This window comes from Centroberyx affinis, unplaced genomic scaffold (genome assembly GCF_046629955.1).
Source record: "Centroberyx affinis isolate AG114_WGS23_722 - 3 ecotype Tasmania unplaced genomic scaffold, CSIRO-AGI_Caff_v1 ptg001386l_1, whole genome shotgun sequence".
Lineage (NCBI taxonomy): Eukaryota > Metazoa > Chordata > Actinopteri > Beryciformes > Berycidae > Centroberyx > Centroberyx affinis.
The window spans coordinates 406,133-425,669 of record NW_027279869.1 but is presented as its reverse complement, the minus strand read 5'-3'; the positions used below and the strand labels follow the sequence as shown (position 1 = coordinate 425,669).

At 40.8% G+C, this 19,537-nt stretch overlaps 2 protein-coding genes across 3 annotated transcripts; one reads left to right on the top strand and one right to left on the bottom strand.

The window, feature by feature from the left end:
* Positions 1-167: 167 nt before the first annotated feature.
* Positions 168-9,126, bottom strand: scyl3 (SCY1-like, kinase-like 3). Of its 2 annotated transcripts, XM_071526121.1 has the most exons (14): positions 8,868-9,126; positions 8,557-8,754; positions 7,594-7,779; positions 6,854-6,967; positions 6,609-6,665; positions 6,390-6,492; positions 6,094-6,205; positions 5,935-6,012; positions 5,065-5,204; positions 4,720-4,910; positions 2,872-3,043; positions 2,395-2,565; positions 1,492-2,297; positions 168-854 (listed from the first exon to the last, which is right to left on the bottom strand). In XM_071526121.1, exons 2-14 carry the CDS (start codon positions 8,719-8,721, stop codon positions 792-794), a joined length of 2,358 nt encoding a protein of 785 aa, XP_071382222.1. In that variant the 5' UTR covers positions 8,722-8,754; positions 8,868-9,126; the 3' UTR covers positions 168-791. The 2 variants fall into 2 exon arrangements, with proteins under 2 accessions (XP_071382222.1, XP_071382223.1); XM_071526122.1 differs by lacking the exons at positions 8,557-8,754; positions 8,868-9,126 and having other exon boundaries at positions 6,854-6,920; positions 7,594-7,647.
* Positions 9,127-12,703: 3,577 nt separating this feature from the next.
* lpxn (leupaxin) lies at positions 12,704-18,829 on the top strand. The gene is made up of 9 exons (XM_071526127.1): positions 12,704-12,785; positions 13,649-13,740; positions 14,046-14,110; positions 14,889-14,985; positions 15,412-15,657; positions 15,849-16,022; positions 16,852-16,933; positions 17,605-17,753; positions 18,352-18,829. Exons 1-9 carry the CDS (start codon positions 12,773-12,775, stop codon positions 18,616-18,618), a joined length of 1,185 nt encoding a protein of 394 aa, XP_071382228.1. The 5' UTR covers positions 12,704-12,772; the 3' UTR covers positions 18,619-18,829.
* Positions 18,830-19,537: the final 708 nt, after the last annotated feature.

Sequence of the window (19,537 nt, the reverse complement as noted above, 5' to 3'; positions counted from 1 at the left end):
CCCAATTAACACTTAAGAATCATGCAATTGAACCATAACACATTCCAGGTTGGCAGATTAATTTGATAATAAATTCCTGCATTTGGCACCCATATGGAGTTTGTGTAGAGGCGTTTCTTTCAGACAATACTATTTAAACAGAAGAACTGGGCACATTTGATACCGTAAACCTTTTATTTCACCAGCAACCATAAAGCTACCAATAAATTATGTCAATCTCTATTTCACATTCATTCAAAGTGCAAGCCTCCTGTAAATCAAACTTGTCACATTTTGGACAAGTCAGTGTCCTGCCAAAATCTGACCCGAATCTTGATGCCAGTAATGAAGTGTATGGCACAGTTTAAAAACTAGAGAAGCAGATGAAAAGAAAAAAAAGATGCCATTCACCTCAGATTAAGGTCCTGATTCATCACAAGTCCACTAATATCCTCATTTGGCAAAACAATTAAAAATGGCTTCATTAATGTCCCAGTCTAGCTGGTAATAACCACCATCTGATAAGCAGCCCATCCTTCCAGTACAAAAGTAAAGTTACCTTCATGAATGAAGACAAAGATATTAAATGTCTGGGAACTCACAGTATATGATATCAAAAAAGTATGACAGTCTCAAGTCATCCATTTCATTATTACTGCATCATATTTTTAAATGACTGAATCCCTGTATATGGGAGCAAGTTCCAGTCCATTGGCCGTTTGTGAAATGGCGCTTCTAAGGGTGGTGCATCTTGAGAATTGAAGTTTTCCAGTGGTAAGTCTCTAAAATGTTGCTCCAGATGAGACCGTTCATCACCAGGAGTTCTCATCCTCCCAGTTCAGATCATCTCCATCTCCCCAGCCATCTGTTTCAGTCTGAGAGAAAAACAAAATAAACATGTGAATTAAAAAAAAAATCAATTTAATTGAGACTGCCAAATTATAGATGGGAAGAAATTTGCTTCAATGCATAAATTAGGATAATGTCTAGGCAATTGACAAGATAAAAATAAATCACAAAAAAATGACCAGGGTTTGACACACAAACCCTGATTATATGATGGCAAATAAGCTCTTTCATAAACTTGCTGCCAAGTGACAAATACATTGCTAACTTCTTTTATATCTGTCCAGTATTCAGTTCAGCATAGTGCACTTTAACACTTTAGCACACTACATACTCAACACAGATGAAACAGCTTAGTTTTACCTGGCTTCATGAAGGAATATTCAGCTTTTGACCTCACCTACTGAGAAAAACCCATCCAGTTTGGCATTATTGTGGCAGTCCTATCTACCACTCACTCTATCCTTTACTACAAAACAAGTACATATATTTTCACATTAAGAGACCAGGTATCCTTTTTTTGCCTGTAAAGATTGCTGTAGAAGCTTAGAAAATTTTCAACCACCTTAACTGCACCTCACTTGTGACTTTGCACCTAATACTGTCAAAATGCTGTGCAAAACTTTGGAGATTTGATCCAACACGCACACTCACACGCACACTAACCTCGGTCAGGTCTGCAGCTGCAAACTTGGCAGTGAGTGTTAAAGTATCTATGGATGCGTCAGCCCATGTTGTTTCAGTGTTTCCTGAGGCAGCCGTAAACAGTCTGGCGTCACTCAAACTGCTCTCCCCCGGTAGCAGCAGAGTGGGAGAGGACAGCTTGATGTCTGGCACCATATCTGCAAAGAAGTCCAGCTCTGGGTCTCTCTCCGGCTTCTTCTTCACCTCAATAGTGAACTCCTCCCCCAGACCGCCCATCCCCCCGTTCCTTTGTGGCACCGTGGGCTTGGGCCTGGGGTTTGATGGGACGCTGTGTGAGTCCTTTTCCTCTTGACCCCAGCCGTTGTCCCATGACGAAGTGGTCTTGCTCTCTGCGGACCCTCGCAGGGTGGAGCTCAATCTGAGGGGTTTGGAGGACGCCAATCTCAGTGGTTCAGGCGCGGGGTTTATAGGTGCAGAAGTGGCGCCCCCTCTGGGTGGGGTGAGGATGACTGGGTCTGGTGTGGGAGCTGTAGGGGAGAGGTCTGAGGTAGGTTCAGTGTCCTCAAAGTCGTCCCATGGCTCCTCCACTTCCTGCGGTGTGAGAGGCAGTCTGCTGGCGACTGGAGCGGCTCTCCCTGAGGCCTGGATGTGGATCTGGACTGGCTGTCCATCTCTGTCCTTGGCGCCTTCCTCTGGGTCGCCCCAGTCAGGCCATTCTTCCACCGGACCCTCTAGTCTGTCTGTCTGCTCTGGGCTGTACGACGGTGACTCCACCTCACTGTTTGGGCTGAAGCCGTTCAAAGGCAGCGACATCTCTCTAGTGATAGCTGAAACACAGATCAGAAAAGTAGGCTGAGCGTCAGGCATAACAATGTCGAAATGTGAATTGAAATCAATAGTATGGAGGGAACGGTGTCATCTTACCTGATTTTGGTGCAAGTGGGTAATTCCTGGAATTCTCCCTACTCCTCTGTAGGCTATCCATGTTTCCCAGGACCAGGCCTACAGCCCCTAAGGGTTTGGGGAACAAATTCAGGACCTTAGAGGGCTGGGCCATCTGGGGGTGGGACCCTCCAACTATATGGACAGGAGAGGCTGAAGAACAGAGAAAGATGAGATTAATACCGACGCAATGCTATTTTTTTTAACCTTTACTTACCCAGGAATGGTTTGCTGAGTGTGCACATCCTTTTCAGTAACACCCTACTTCATATGGATACAGTTATACAAATTTACAACTGGGAGGGAGGGTAGAGCGATACTCATTAATTTTCCATGCCCAGATTTTCTTCAAACCGGTGACCAGAAGGTTCCTGAACCAGCTGGGAAAATGTGCTGGAAAGTGAATGAGTAATGCTCTTTTACTATTATTATTGTTATCATTAGGTCAGTGTTCCTTACTTTCAGGGGTGACCTCTGTGGACTTGGTGAAGTTAGGTGTGGTGCGTTTGAAGACCTTGGTTCTCTCTCCCCCGACCACCACTTGGGCCCCCAGCAAGGGCACCAGCACTGCCAGACTCTGCAACGTCATGGCAACCAGAGAGTCGTTGGTGTCTCTCATTCCCAGCAAAACCTGCAGCCAAAGACAGGGCGGAAGGGAAGACAAGATCTTTATTGGAAATATTAGGGATTACAAAATATACTGACACCTGTATCAATACTTCATAACTCATAATAAAATCCATATCACAACATTGAAATAGTTCGAGAGTAACTCCACACTAAAACGCTTTTGAGTTATAGACTGGTACTACGTAGTTCTAAAATACAACAATGCTGGTTATACTGTCAACATTTGAGGCCAAATGTGCCGGTGCCATATTTATTTTTCACTAAACCTGGCTCAGTTCGCCCTCCAGTGGTTAAAATGCAGCCGTGTTCAAGGATTTTGTCCTAAGATAGGTCATGTGGTAAAAAAAAGGTTACCACCCAAGCCCATCAGTGCATGCACATGCCCACAAACACTTCACCCTGTTCCTCTTCTCACCAACCCGGACCAACCCCAAACCCTCCTTTCCCCCGTTCTCACGCCCACGCTCTTGCACTTTTTTTAATTTTTTTAAAAATCACACAGCAGGTGGAGAGAAGCTCAAACTGGGTGCACTGGGTGGGCATTTTTTTCCTTTATTAAATAGATAAAAGCAAAAAGAGACATGAAAGATTAGGAGAGAGGGATGACATGTGACAAAGGTCCTGGGCCGGATTAGAACCAAGTTGCGGTTATATGGCATGTGTCTTAGACCACTGAGCCACCAGGACACCTGCAGAATTACTCTTTAAAAGAATAGGAAAAAGGAGGAGTGGAATAGACAGAACTACAGTCTGACTCTTGACAGCAGACTGCAGCAGTCGCAGTCCATTTAAACTAGCTGACAAAACTGGTGGCTGAAGTGAAATATGTATCCATTTCGCTTACAGAACCAACAAAGGTGGACACTTGACCAACATATCAAAACCCCTGTGCAAAAGTTGCCACAAAGCAGTCCAGGTCAAGTGCGGTAACACAAGTAACTTTGCAATGCATCTCAGTTGTTCTGTGACATTGCTTGATGGTTTTTCTTGTTTGCCGTGGTATCGTAGTACTGTAGAATGTTTTGATATTTGATAAACTTAATAGGGATGGGATCGCTCTATCCTTTGACTGAACAATATGTAGCTGTCATCTATGTAAACTGGTTAATTTAAGTACCAAAAATGGTCAAAAAGGACAAGGCTGGTAACATTTTTTTTTTCTTCTCCTTGTTGTTTGTGTGACCCTGGATGGGAGGATGTGGGTGGGGGTGATAAGTCAGTATGTACATGTAACCATAGTCCAACTTGAATATATTTTGTATTGTGAAAATGTAAATAAAGTTTTCACAAAAATGTGAAAATGCGCATCGTGGGGCAGAAAAATGCATTGTGATATTAGCTATGTTTTATTCTGCTGTAGTAATCACAAATAAGTTTGCTTGTCCATCATAATTTCACAGGCACTTTGTATTGACATTTTTAAATTGTTGTTTTCATTCTAGCAAGCCAAGCCATTTCTAGAAAGATCTGTGGTTCAGAAATAAACGTAATTCTGCACAGTCAGACTTTATTGTCATTGAAACTATTTATTACATCGTATCGTGGTTGTATCGAATATTGAACCCCATATCACGTGTCGAATTGTATTGTGAGAAAAGTGTATCGTCCCATCCCTAAAACTTTTATTTTGGTATTGGTATCCAAGTTAAAAATTCTGGTATTGTGACAATACTACACCTGCGGTAGGATCTGGTTCTTGAGCTCGTCGTGGGAGAAGAATTCAGCGTAGACGTGGATGTGAGCCAGCAGCACAATCCTGACGTGCTCCTCGTTGACTTTGAAGAGCTTGAAGAGGTGAGGAACCACGTGTTTCCGGTAAAGGGACACAGACAGCAGGCATTCTTCACCGCTACCGCCACTACTGGAATCTGTCAACACAGAGGAGATGAAGAGTGACAGAGTGGCTTATCGCACTACAGTTCTGCCTGACCACTGTGCCTCTTGTGTTTTTGAAAGGGGACGTATTGATCTGAGGAGCCATTCCAGCAGGATGAAGAGTGCCTCACTAAAACGGCGTCTTACCCTTCTTTGGCCTTAAGAGATGAGGCAGGAAGCTTTTGACAGCCATAGGTTCTGCAAACACCAGAGAGTTGAGGAGTTTGGGGACAAGGCGTGTAGCTATCAGCTCTTCAGGAAGGCTCTGGACCCGGTCTAACAGAAACCTACACACACACACACACACACACACACACACACACAAACACAATAAATACAGCTGGCATATTAAGGGGCTCCCTGGCAAAATCATTAGTTGAATTTCATTCTTATTTCCCTAAGAGAATGTACAAGAATCTCCCATCATTATCATCACCTGTCTACAATATAAACAGTTATATAATTCAATATGAAATAATGTCGAACAACAAAAAAAATGTCTAGGATGGGCTTAGGAAATACAAGTCTGCCGTCTAATGTGTATCTATCCTAATGTGTATCTTAGGAACCTGTTCTACATGATGACATTACACTATTAACTGGCTAGGAAACAAAACAGGCCAGTGTTTCCCATACATATGCTCATCTATGGCACAATATCAGCATGGCCACCACAAAATAAAAAGTTGGTCAAACATGACCCAGGACAAACATGTTTGTCATTTGCTGATACACAGACCAGCAGCATTGTACTCAATTCCACAGAGCCTCCCAGTGTGAAAACGATAGTGAAACTTAACTTGATACTTTTAATTAGGAAAATTATAACACTGCTCAACACTACAAACCTAACATGAGCCCAGTGCAGAGATTTCATTGCATATTGCCCCTGATCACCAGTAATTCATTCTAATTCTAAACAAACACTGCCACAAGTAAGCTGTCAACTTGTGGGGAACACTGCAGGCTACATATAAAACAGAGCATACATAAAACAAAAGAGGAGTTGTTACTCACTTAAAGAATTCATTCTTTTCTTCTTCTGTCTTCAGGGTCAGGCTCTTCAGGAAATTCATCACTTCCAGAAAGTCATTCCTGTTATGTATCAGGAAAAATACAATCTAATTCTTTTCATCATGTACAGACGGCAACGACAGCAGACATAACCAGACAAACCTGAAGAAGTCATGAGTCAGCAAGGAGCTGAGTGCAGGTCGAGACAAGGGGTCAGAGTTCAGCAAGCCTGCCTGCAGGGTCCTCTTCAGACTATCAGACAGCTCCTCTGACACTGGAAAAAAAAAGAAAAGATGAAGGTAAACGATGATAAAATTTGAGAAGATGTCACATTAGGGTTGAGATCATCAGTAAACATTACACTTAAGCATGAGAATCAACTGATCTTTCCACCCTATTTCACACCTTCTATTGAAAATAAAAATGAACTGTCAAATTAATCATCATTGGATACTCACCATAGCCATTCAGGAGAGGGATAAGGGTCTCCACCATCATTCCAAAAGAGAAACAGTCTCGAGAGTGAGCGTGTTTATCAGGGAGCGTTTTAAAGCCCTCAACCTGTTGACAACATGTTTCAAGTGAACAGATTAATTAAAAAAAAAAAAAAGTGTATTTGTTGATCTCAGAACAAGAGCAATTTTTCCATTTTCCGTCTTGGCCTTCATTATGCTTACCCGCTCTTCTGGGGGAACAGAACTGGTCTCTCTCACATTCTGAATGCTGCTGAGAAACTGAGGAGATAAAGAAAATTTAAAATCAAAATGTGTAACTTGATATATTGCTGAATGAGTTTTCAAATATCTGATGCAGGTGCTTTATATTTTAGGAAGAAAAAAAACAATAACATTGTGCACCGTGGGAATTTATTTGGGCTGATGGTGAACTTTTTTCTAAAGTTAGTTAATTTTCTACCTCTTACCTCAGGAGTAGCCTCAGAGAACTTGCAGACAGTCTCCATCCCTCCCAGTTTCCAATGTCCGTCTTCGCTAACAAATACAGATGACATGCATACATTGTTGTGGCTTGATTTGCCCTGGAGTGAGACAGGGGAAGAACTTATGACTAATGTGGAAGAAGCACTGGCACATGCTGGAGATATAAAACTAACTTAAGCTAAAAGTTACTTTCCATGATGATGCCCTCTGGGCGGCCTCTCTTTCTTACTATCACTCTTTAAATCCCATGCAAATAAGCCTGCGGGAGTTTCTAACTGAGCAACACAAGTTCAGGCAGGAAACTCAAGCTGGTGTCTTCAGCTGATTGGACTAACTCAGCAGCACACCTTTGCAAGTGAACCAATCAATATACACACACAACCTAATGTCAAACCTTTTAAATGACACGTACTCACTCACTGTCTAGCTCGCTGTGCAGACTGCCACACTGCTACTGTGTCTGCTGTCATGAGACTTACTGCTTCTGTTCACCCACCTCCTCCCCACCTGCTTACATCTGCTTTTATGTACTATATGGTTGGTTATGTACTCCCTAAGGTCTAATGTGCAGCAGCGAGCCATAAAAGCAGATCTATTCCACCAAAACCAAACTTATTGCTGTCATAACCATTTATAAACATATTAATATCAATACGTGAGTTGTCCTGACTAAACTACATCGCTTGCACCCAGAGCAACTTGTGCATGCTGTTTCCCCCCTCACCCTCTCATGCAGGAAGACGAGAGCCTGCAGGAGGTCGTAGATGCCTGCACAGATCTCCTCCGGGGAGAGGCTGTCCAGCAGCAGCTCCAGGGGCTGCACCCGCTCAGTCACTAGGTGGATGCCGCCGTCCTGCACAGAACATGACAGGAAGCGCAGCAGACACGGGTGCCTCAGGGTCTTCAGGTGCTGCAGGATATGAAGGGAAGCAGATTCAGAAGGTGCACCTACAGCCATCCTATATTTAATTATTTCCTTCAAGATACTGATTAAAGATAAAATTGATGTGTCATGCAACTGAGTGAGAACACAAGGGCTCTAAGTAGTAATGCAGCCTGAGTGTTCATTCAAAAAGATCAATGGCGCCAGAGCCACTGATCAGCAGCTTAAATCAAACACAGACTGCACTGCAGTCAATGGAAGTAAAAGCATAAAGACTTCACTTAGTGGCACTGGCTCTATAATAGAGTATGGTACTTTAGCTGGACTCAGACAGTGTGACATATGGTGCTTACACAGTACATTTAATTACACTGCATACACAATTAAACAGCAGATATACTGTATGACACTGTTGATATTGTGCATATTGTGTATTGTTTTTATGATGAATACAGAATTTTCTGCAAAGGACAAAATACAATACAAAATACCCACCATCCCATTAGTGGGATGGTGAGTCTCCTGAGAGCAACACAAATCAACTCCCTTGTAAATAGGCCTATGATATCTGTGTATGAGACTGGAGAGGCTACAGTCCAATAAATCAAATTATCAATCGGACCTTAATACAGAAATTTTAGGTTAACAACTAACGTTTTGAGGCACATGATCACATCATGGGACTCTGCACAGAGTCCGGAAGAACCCAAGATTTCTGGATACCTAAGATACAACATCCCCAACCCTCTGAGAACTACGCCACGCAAGGCACCCACAATAAACAACATCTGGAAGCCTTCTTACTTTAGCAGCTTTGTTGACTTTGTCTTCGTTGCCCTGCTTGTGGACAAACACGGACGCAGGCTTTGCATCCTGGAGCACCGCCGAGTACATGGTCAGTCCGGAGGGCAGGGTGAGGAGCGGCTCCTCCAGGGTGCAGCTCCGCACGGCGCTGCTCTCCGCGCCCATGGCTGCTTACTCTCGGACCTGGGAGGGGGCAGCCTGTCGTATAACACACAGACGGGGGGGGGGGGGCATTTGACGATGCGAGGTTGTCAGTCGTGAAAACGCACAAAAAAAATACTCGTTATAGGGTGAAGGTGACATGATATTACCTGTTTCACCGTATGAGCTTTAGTGCTGTACGAGAAGTTAGCTAGCTTTAGTAGTTAGCTGGCTAACCTCGCCGCTACGTTGGCCAGCTAGTCATTGCGATGCTTGTCGGTAGCCTTTCCGCTACAAAGCATTCATGTTAGCCGCGGAAACATTCACAATTGTCCAAGTAGTCTTACAAAATGGTCAGACGGTTAGTTACAAATACAGTTAACAAAGGGGAAAAGGTCTTCGCTGCCTGGCAAATCGGCAATGCTAACGTGGAGCAAGCTGTAAACACAAACTCTTCCGGTCAGAGACGAAACCACGCAGACCGGGCGAGTGGATTTCATGTTAAAATGTTAGAAATGATCCACTCGCTGCAAAACATCTCCGAGAATTTGGGAAAGTAGTTGTATACAGTACTCAATTTGTTTATTATAATGCGGTATATAATGCTAGTTAAATCGATTTAGTAGTATGTATCAAATTCAAACAAAATCACAAGTACCCCTACTTTAAATGATAATGGTTGAAACTAGAGTGGTGTGAGATAACGCAGGTATGCAAGGTGACTACACAAATGCAAAATTCAAGTAGCAACAGACAGACATCACCATAGACTTCAACGAATCATCTTTGAAAAAAGTTGTTGACTAATAATAATAATAATAATAATAATCACTAATAATCAGATCCCGTGTTTTCTTGACGGAAATAAAGTTATGTGACATGACACGAGCATAGTTGACCGAGTCAAACCACAATCTTGAAAGCCAGCCTGCAATCCAATGAGGCTAAATGGGGATTTACTTCTTTATTTTTTATCATGATGACTGATGTGTGCAACCCTCTCAGGGAGCTCAGCACTGGATTAAGTCTAGCTGAAGTTGATCATGACAGGATTTGACAGGTTGCACGTCCAGATCACGGTTGCTCAATCTGATCTGTGCCCGAGGTTCAAGGGGGCTGTGAACTTTTTCCAGAGAGGTCAGTGAGTCATCCTAAGACAAACTGACTGTGGTTATGAATGCCAAACATCATCATTGCAAATCTGAGGCACTGACCTCTCTCTCTCTCTCTCTCTCTCTCTCTCTCTCTCTCTCTCTCTCTCTCTCTCTCTCTCAGCTCTTCAATACAGGTTAGTCCAGTATTCCTAACAATTTGGTGCCAGCTCAGTGGTATGACCAGAAGATTCATAACAGGGCAACTAGCCAGGTAACTGCTATAGTTGTGCCAAGTTGTATTGTGTCTGTAGCCTTCTCTAAATACACTGACATTAGGCCAAACCCAGGAAACCGGTTAGGCTTGATGTATCATCACATTTTATATGTCACAGTTTGCTGGTTCAGTGAGCGGGAGATGTGAAAAAGAGGATGCTCATTTTTGTACAAAACGTCTGTGCAGTGAAAACCATTAGTCAACATAAATTACTGTGTCTGCTTGTGTATACACAGACATTTATGGATATATAATACCAACACGAGGTGAGAGTTGCTTGGAGCCAAAGGGGCGTAAGTGGGATTTTGGGTGAATATGAGTATTATCAATTGAAAGGTCTCAGTGAGATCTTTTCAGTGCCAAAAGGACACAACTGAAACCATGACCCATAAGTTTTAACTAAACAAAAACTGAAAGCCGGAACAGTAAAAGTAGGGTTTTGTTTGCTGCCAAAAGGGCGTAACTGCACTTAAGCCCTTTTGACACCAAGAAAAACCCACTATTGACACTGAACAAGCATTGTGGGCAGAGGATTCTAACAGCACTTAGGTCAACTCAAAATGCATGCTGACATAAGTAATGCTAGCATGGCAGCATGATCACATCATTTTTAGTGTCCTATTCATATCCTAATTAATATTCTAGGTCAATATTAGATTAATGTAAATATGTTAATATTCCCATTAAATACTTAGGCCTATAGATTCAAAATGTTATTTTATAATGTCAGGAGTGTGAACTGGTCAAGATGAGCTCTGGTAGTCAGACTGCTGGTAGCTGAAGTTCTCCCTCAGTGTTATGAGGAGTTTTACAGGTCTTTGAACATGTCCCAGGACACATCAATAAGTGATGTGTCCTGGGACACATATAAAAATGTATTATACTAGCAAAAGAAAAAAAAAAGTAGTAGTTTAGAATCAAAAGTAGTTTCTTATGTCTATAGAGGTTTATTAAAAAGGTTTATTAAAAGTTTTTAACAGAAAAAATGTATCAATCAATTTCATATGTTCCATGTGGCCTACAATTTTAAAGGCCTTGATGAAAGTTGCTGAGCATTACTTCAAGATAAAGATATTCATTCTGATCTTGTTTTATATTTCAGTGTTGATTGAAGTGTAATTGCTAGATTTGTATTAAAATGAATGTGTTTTACAATAATTACGCCCATACTCTGCATGGCTGTATTGGGACAATGTTTGTGCCAAAAAAGGCGTATTTCACTCTTTTGAGTAAAAAAGTTAACAAATATAATTCAACTTAAACTGTAGCAGTATTGTTTTTATAGTAATGCTCAATCTGATAACACAAAAAGTTAAAATATTGTGCTTAGTATGTGGTAACGGCAGCTGATACAAGTTTGATCAAAATTTGTTTTGGCTCTCCTGTAAAATCTGCTATAACGCACTTACGCCCCTTTGGCTCCAAGCCCTCGATATGACACTGTTTAATTGGGATTTAATCTGGTCAAGATACTATAGAGTACATCTACCCTAACTGCCATGGCAACCCATCACAGGCAGCTCAGTGAAGAGTTTTCCCAATTTTCTTCTTTAGAGCTTTAGAACCACAGATTTTCCATTATTTTGAGGCACCATGGCCTCATATATTTAAATTATTGATATTAAATTATTATATATATATATATTAAAATCTTGCTTGTGTCCGGCTAGATTTAAAATTAATATAAACAGGATTTCTTTCATATGATTTTCTAATGTTGCTCAAGTGTTCATCTATCTACTTGTCAAAAAAAATTGATGTTTTGCATACCAGCATAGGCTGTTAACTCTTTCTATACTGTAGGGCATGTGATTGAGCTATTGTACATTTATTAGACAACTGAATCCACCTAGAAGTCTGAGATATCCCACATTGCATTGCAGTGCTGCATATAATCACACCACTAATGTTGATATATTGGCCTGTATACAGATGAGTTTAAGACCATAGCACCTTTATTACTTTTATGAATAAAGTTACTGATAACATAACTAGTAAATTAATGAATAAGTAAATAAGTAAGTAAGTCAGTAAGTAAGTAAGTAATAAAACTATATTAATAATCTTAATTAACAATAATTTCTGGTTGTAGACACACATGAGTTACAATACTTGAAGATACCATCTGAAGAGGTTATTGGTTTTCTGATATTGTAATGTTTTGCTGTTGTATTATAGGAGTAATAAAATAGCACAATCAACAATTCATAAAATGGGTATATTAGACTTAAACTTCTCAGCTGCACTCTATACTAAATTAGTCCATGTTTGGTAATGTTTCCTCTAACAGTGCAGTTTCCTTTCTACCAGGAAACAACACCTGTCATGTCATAAATTTAAATCCCTTGAAATTGTTAATTCATTTTATAGCTTTATAGGTAGTTATTATTATCTTACCATTTTAAAAGGAAAAGTCAATGAACATTGAACTTAAAAAAAACTTTTACATGATAGATTATGCAAAAGCTGTTTTTTTTAATGCTCATTGTCCTCAACAAACATTAATAATTATTCATTCAGTAAAAACGGAAAACCAAACTTCTTCAGAGGAAGTGACCGTTTTGACCTGATGAGAGATTATGCTGGTTACCCTGGTTACTAACCAGCTGCAGAAAACACACACTGTGGCTAGTGTGCGCACACACACGCATGCACACACACACAGATACACTGATACTGTAGGTTCTTACTGAGGGAAGGAGCAAGCATGGATGAGCTGGGTAAGAGAACGTACTCTCTTTCATGTTTTACTGTGTATATATTACGTAAGATATGGCATAATCATGGTAATTAAAAACAGATTCAGAGAAGGGATGATTTGTAATACCAAGTGCCGTATAGTTAGACATCTGAAGTGAAATGAAGAATTGATCATAACATTACAGTGCCTGATTTGCTCTGTGGGTAATCATTCATCCACCCTAAGCTTATATATAATGCAACAGATTGTAATTTATTTAGTATCTTGTTGCATTAGTTGATAGTTTATTGGATGCACTACACTGAATTATACAACTTTTGTCTCGTAAGGCATAGAACAATTGTTTTGATTTTCACTGTGGTGTAAAAAATAAATGAGAGGACATGGAAATACAGATAAACATATGGGAAGACAATGACTGTGATTTTCAGACTTCAGTGCTAAACGTAGAACACTCTTTTTGTTTTATTTTCAACAGCCACCCTGTAGACTTCCCCTTAGCAGGCTTTATTTTCAACAGTATCTTCACACTTTCTTATGTCTATGCCTTTGCGATGTATGTGAAGGAGGCTTTTTGATTTCAGAGTAATATTTGTTACTGAGTGTTGCAACATTCTCAAAAGTTTCACTTCTGCAATATGTGTGTCATCACATCCTCAGGAAGCTGCCTTGAACGTAGCAACCCCGCACTGCTCTGCTCACACCTTGAAGTGTAAAAGCACACCGTATGGCTCTGCAGGAAGCCTCTCACTCTGCAAATGATGCATATTTGTTTTAACAGTAAAGACAGAGAAATCTCAGAGTCAGAATGGTGTGTGTGTGTGTGTGTGTGTGTGTGTGTTTATGTATAGTCAATGATTTACATCCCATATCCTATTATAGATTTGCTGTTGGAAGAGTTGGCCCTGAATCCAAGTGGTGCAGAGAGCGTTCCTGAGAACAAGAGCAGTGAGGCCGCTGGTTCTTGCGGAGAGGTGATCACAAAACCACAAGATCTGTTGTTGATTGGTTGAGTTCATTGCTTAAATACATTAATTCCACAAATTAAAATACAACCATACAGTATAACTATCTGGATGACATGATAAAGTTGCATCACCTATTTACATGTTGGTTCCTAACTCATTTAGCAGGCAACCAGGCAGAAAAAGCCGCTGACCTGAAATCTGGGAACTTTGCAAAATTATGTTCATCAGTTTGTCCTCAATCTATTCAACTAATTAGATCAAATCTCCACCTTAACTACATTTGCATTGTGTTGGTTGTTCATTCCCCACAGTTCCCAGCAGGTTATGCTGTACTCACCAAGAAAGGAAACAACTCTGTCAGCTCAAATGTCTACAGGTGAGCCGGAAGTTCACGACTCCTGCTGACTCCTTATTATCACTGTGTAAACTCTAGATACTGCTGTAGAAACTAGTGTAAAGAGAGAGAGAGTTTCACTCCAAAACACTATATACTGATTGAGAAAAAAAAATCTTACCCCAAATTCATCACATAATATTTCAAAGGTCTACATTTTATTTTGAAAAAGTGTTAATATTTTGTTCACAAAGTTACTTAGAGTAATTTAGATGGGTTTCCATAATGAGTTTTACTTGCCAGGAATAATTTTTAAGAAAATAGATGTCACTTTGTCTAGAATGGTGGAAAACTCACAAATTATATGGATTACAAATTACATCAAGTATCACACCAAGTCAAGATCTAATCTTTATGTAGATCTGGATTATTCTAATCTGTATCATCAGGGTCCCAGTATGGTTTTTAATTGATCTCAGAATTGGAAAGCTCATGTAAACAATCAGCCAGCCTTTCAGAATCACAATAAAAAAAATACATTTTTATCTGTCAAGTATGAATACACAAGGAATTTGATTTAGTCTTTTTGTGTAGACATATTGCAGTCCATAATTCCACATTACACACTGACACTGACACTGATGGTAAAACAACATACACAATCCCACATTAAGTGCAGGACATACATTCAGGCAGAACATAATGCCAACATATGCCATTAATATGAATGTTACAGTCAAGGGAGGCTATTTAGTCTTCCTGCAGGTTAAATTGAGATATTCATGCTTTAATCTCTAATTTGCCTTTCTGTGTGTGTTAGTGATCTGCCGGCTCCTGTGGCAGCTTCGCAGAGCTCGGCCTCAGCCACCAACGAGCTGGACTCCATCATGGAAGATCTGCTGGGCCTGGGACCGGGGGTCAGTATAGTGGCTGCATGTGCTGGTCCCGTAATGTGTGCAAATTATGTCTTGTGATGACTCAAACATGCTGGTGTACAATAATGTTTTTGGAAGGAGGGCCAATATTCACATCATTATCCCTGCACTTAAATATTGACAAGAAGAATTGACAGTTTAAGATACATAACCCTGTTTCCATATACATAAACCTGTTCCATTTACAGTGTTGATGGACATGGTAAGGGAAAGCACTAGACTTGCAGTAAACAGATTGGTGAAATTACGCAGATATAACAACAGAGGGCAGCATTGGCAAACCTAATATACTCAACACAGCACCAGCCTCAGTGATGGAATTTCAATAAAAGAATGTCAAGCAGCTCTTTTAAAAATAAATGTATCAGGAATACAATTAAATACAAGTTTTGGCAAATTATCGTTTAGGTTAGACCACCCTCCTCAACTCCGCCTCCACTTACACAAAAGCTGTCGGTGAAAAGGAAGGAAGGTGTGCTGCCAGAGAACAGCGGCACCGCAGCAGCTTCAGATGCCAAGGCCTCGACCCCCAGCAGAAAGACCGACGCTATAGACGACCTGCTGGGGGGGCTGAGCTCCGACTTGGAGAAGATTGGTGTACGCACCACCGCCAAGGGCCACTGCGCTTCCTGTGGCAAATGCATTGTGGGAAAGGTACAGTAAGTCATATAAACAAACAGAAATCCATCTACTGTTTTTTAGAAATAGCTCACAAATGACAACAAGAACAGCAGTTATTACCCTGGTGGCTAATTATGCCGATTCACATAAAATCTTATTCAAAATCTCCTCTTGTTTTCCCTCAACCTTTACATTTTCTTCTATACTTTTCTGGAATGGTCCAGATGATCACAGCGCTGGGTGAAGTGTGGCACCCTGAGCACTTTGTGTGTGCGGCGTGTAAGACGGAGCTGGGCGTCAGCGGCTTCTTTGAGAGAGACGGACGGCCGTACTGTGACAAAGACTACCATCAGCTGTTCTCTCCTCGCTGTGCCTACTGCAAGGGGCCCATTATGCAGGTGGGAAGGGATGCATTCACTTCTGTTCAGATCAAGGTTATTATAGTAAACTAAAAATGAGACAAAAACTAGGTGTTTTTATGTGCATGGTAAAAAAAAGAGATAATTAATTTGGGGTGGAGAATATTTGGCAATTTTTTACTGAACACTAATTGAAAAATTGTAAATGCAATGCATTCAAATAATTTAAAAAATAATTTATGATTTATTGCACAAATACACAATTACAAAAAACCTAAAATAACCCCCCCAACACACACACACACACACACACACACACACACACACACACCAAAACTACTAAAACAAAAAAAACTAAACTAAAACAGAAACTGGACATTGAAAACTAACTACAACTAAGTAGAATAACTATACAAGTAATACAAATAATAACTAATACATAAAATAAAAATAAAAACCAATACAAATAAAAACAAATGAAAAATCTCAAACTGGTTCATATTCATTCATTCATTCATTTGTTCACTCATTCATACAATTATATATTATATATTTACATCCTTTCAGTTGCACAGTCATCTTTGATGGATTGTATGATCACAGTACATTGCAGTAAATCTTTCTGGAAGTATTCCACATATCATATTAGTAAGTGAAAAAAAAAAACCCTCTGGCTTTCTGAGACTCTGCTGCAGACCAGAGTCATTAATCACAAACTAATGCAGCTTCCCTTATGATTCATTTCACTAGGTTCTGGATCAAACTTTTTCTGCTTTCTGACATGAGAAAAAATTAGAAAAGACAAACTTTATCCCCAACCTTGATCCCCAAAATCATGTTATATTTCTGTGTCTGGCTCTTCCACCAGAACATCCTGACAGCCATGGACCAGAGCTGGCACCCAGAGCATTTCTTCTGCACCCACTGTGGAGACCTGTTTGGACCTGATGGTCAGAGCCTCAGAGTCTTCTCTGCTGTCAGACTGTGTTTTGTTTATTATCTGATGTTTTGCTGACTGTATAACTTTATTTCCCTCCATCAGAGACCACAACAACAAGAAAAAACATGAAATTCATTCTAGGCTTGTCACATGGAATGTACACTCACCGGCCACTTTATTAGGTACACCTGTTGTGAGATGCCCTTTTGCACACCGCTGTTGTAAAGAGCTGTTAAATACACAAATACTGGAGTATTTGTGGCCTTTCTGTTAGCTTGAACAAGTCTGCCCATTCTCCTCTGGCCTCTCTCATTAACAAGGTGTTTTTGGCCACAGAACTGCCGCTCACTGGATGTTTTTTGTTTATTGCACCTTTCTCTGTAAACTCTAGAGACTGTAGTGTGTGAAAATCCCAAGAGGGCAGCTGTTTCTGAGATGGTGAACCAACAGTCAGACCACGGTCAAGGTCGCTTAGATCACACATCTTGCCCATTCTAATGTTTGGTCGAACAAAAAGCTGAACCACTTGTCTGCATGCTTTATATATTGAGTTGCTACCACATGATTTGCAGGCTATTTGCGTTAACAAGCAGGTGTACCTAATAAAGTGTCCGGTTAGTGTATATTAATTTACCTTCTCCAATTAGTCAGTCAGTAAGTCTGTCTTCCTCTTAACCCCAGGTTTCCTAGAGAAGGACGGGAAGCCATACTGTAACAGGGACTTCTACCACCTCTTCGCTCCAAAGTGCTCAGGCTGTGGGGAGTCGGTGAAGGAGAACTACCTGACTGCAGCCAATGGCACCTGGCATTCAGAGTGCTTCGTCTGCTCAGTGAGCCTCTTACCTCAGACCACACACACGGCTCTGGCTCGGATACAAGCCCGGGAATAAATGAGAAAGATACCCGCACATTTGCTTTATTTGCAACATTTCGACCACAAGGCTGATGAAAACCTTATGCCTGATGAACACGTTGTGGTTGAAATGTTGCAAATAAATCAAGGGAACCATATTCCGTAGTGTGGGTATCTTTTTCATTATTCTTCAAGCCTACTTTTGTATCCAGCATCTGGTCAGAAATGATTGGGTGTGCACTTCTACTTCTGCTTTACTCAGCTACAAGCTACCGTTAAACAGACAGAATGCTCTCAGTGGAGATCTGGTTAAATCATGTAGTATGATACATTAACAGTAGCCCAGAATTTGATTATGATAGCAAACACAATCACAACACGGTTTTCTTACCTTTCCCAAATCTTACTCCATAAGGCATTTAGCAGAAACTCTCATCCAGGGTGATTTACAAAAAGTGCAATAACACATTTTACACTCTTACCCATCTTCCTCCATCTTTCCCACCAATCTCTAACTCACATTTCCTTCATTCTCCATATCACTTTCTCTACCTTTTCTTTCTGTTCCTACCCAGGACTGTCTGAAGCCCTTCACTGATGGCTGTTTCATGGAGCTGAACGGTCGACCGCTCTGCTCGCTGCACTTCCACTCCCAGCAGGGCACGCTGTGCGGCGGCTGCGGCGAGCCCATCACCGGCCGCTGCATCTCCGCTCTCAATCGCAAGTTTCATCCGCAGCACTTTGTGTGCGCCTTCTGTCTGCGGCAGCTCAGCCAGGGCATCTTCAAGGAGCAGAAAGGGAAACCCTACTGCTCACCCTGCCATAGTAAACTCTTTCTGTGAGCCATACATACATAACATACGGTCCAAAGAATACAACATGCAAACATATCAAACAGTATATTGCTGTCCACTTAATTATTGACTTTAAGATTTGCCTTCAGAGTATATAATATATTAAAACATGGCCATTATTATTTTGTCATCATTATCAAGACTATTTGTATTGGAGTATTTGTATTGGAATAGATGAGCAATAAAACCTTTTTCTTTTCATGCTTTTCAGTTTTTCAGTATTTCATGGCTGTCTGAGGTACCTGATATTTTAAATGGAATTAGTCTAACAGGGATTTTGGAGGCTGATATTAGGTATTGTGTGATTAGGTGGCTTGGACCGTGACGTATCTTATTGACATAAAAGGTAAAAATACCAAGGGAAAAAATGCAAACATAGAAAGATAATAAACCACTCGGTTGTAAAACACCAGAAAAATACCTATTTCCTGTGATAAAAAGACTGAATGAAGTTTTACATGTGTGAACTTTGGATGGTTCTAAAAGGTGTGTCGCTGACACTTAAAATTATATGGGATTTCATACATCATGATCACATAACATTTATAAAAGTAGAAAGAATAACACAAAAGTGCAGTTTTTCCTGCAAGGAAAATCCATGGTTTCCATAAAGCTATCCTCAGTTTGCCATAAGACTTGGCAGTGTGGAGATATTCTCTGGCAGTATGGAGGCTGCAGATTCAGACTGTAGTTTGTCAAGGGGCTTGTCTATGCGGCCTGATAGCTTGTATTGGCAGTCGCTGGCATGGAACCGCTGTGCCAAGCTGAGTTTCCTCTTACCCAGACTGACCATTTGCCCCCTGGCATGCACTGGATTCAGACAGCCTCCCCATTCTCCACACAGGCGCTTTTATTGCAGCCGATGGAAGATTGATGAAGGTGCTGAAGTGGACAAAGGTGGTTTCAG

Excerpts from the sequence above, each read along its gene's own strand:
- scyl3 (XM_071526121.1), bottom strand. The coding sequence starts at position 8,721 with ATGGGCGCGGAGAGCAGCGCCGTGCGGAGCTGCACCCTGGAGGAGCCG. Across the intron at positions 6,666-6,853 it reads TCTCTGAGGCTACTCCTGAG|TTTCTCAGCAGCATTCAGAA; the intron begins GTAAGAGGTAGA and ends TTATCTCCTCAG. Across the intron at positions 3,044-4,719 it reads AGAACCAGATCCTACCGCAG|GTTTTGCTGGGAATGAGAGA; the intron begins GTGTAGTATTGT and ends CTTTGGCTGCAG.
- lpxn (XM_071526127.1), top strand. Across the intron at positions 13,741-14,045 it reads CCGCTGGTTCTTGCGGAGAG|TTCCCAGCAGGTTATGCTGT; the intron begins GTGATCACAAAA and ends CATTCCCCACAG. Across the intron at positions 15,658-15,848 it reads GCAAATGCATTGTGGGAAAG|ATGATCACAGCGCTGGGTGA; the intron begins GTACAGTAAGTC and ends GGAATGGTCCAG.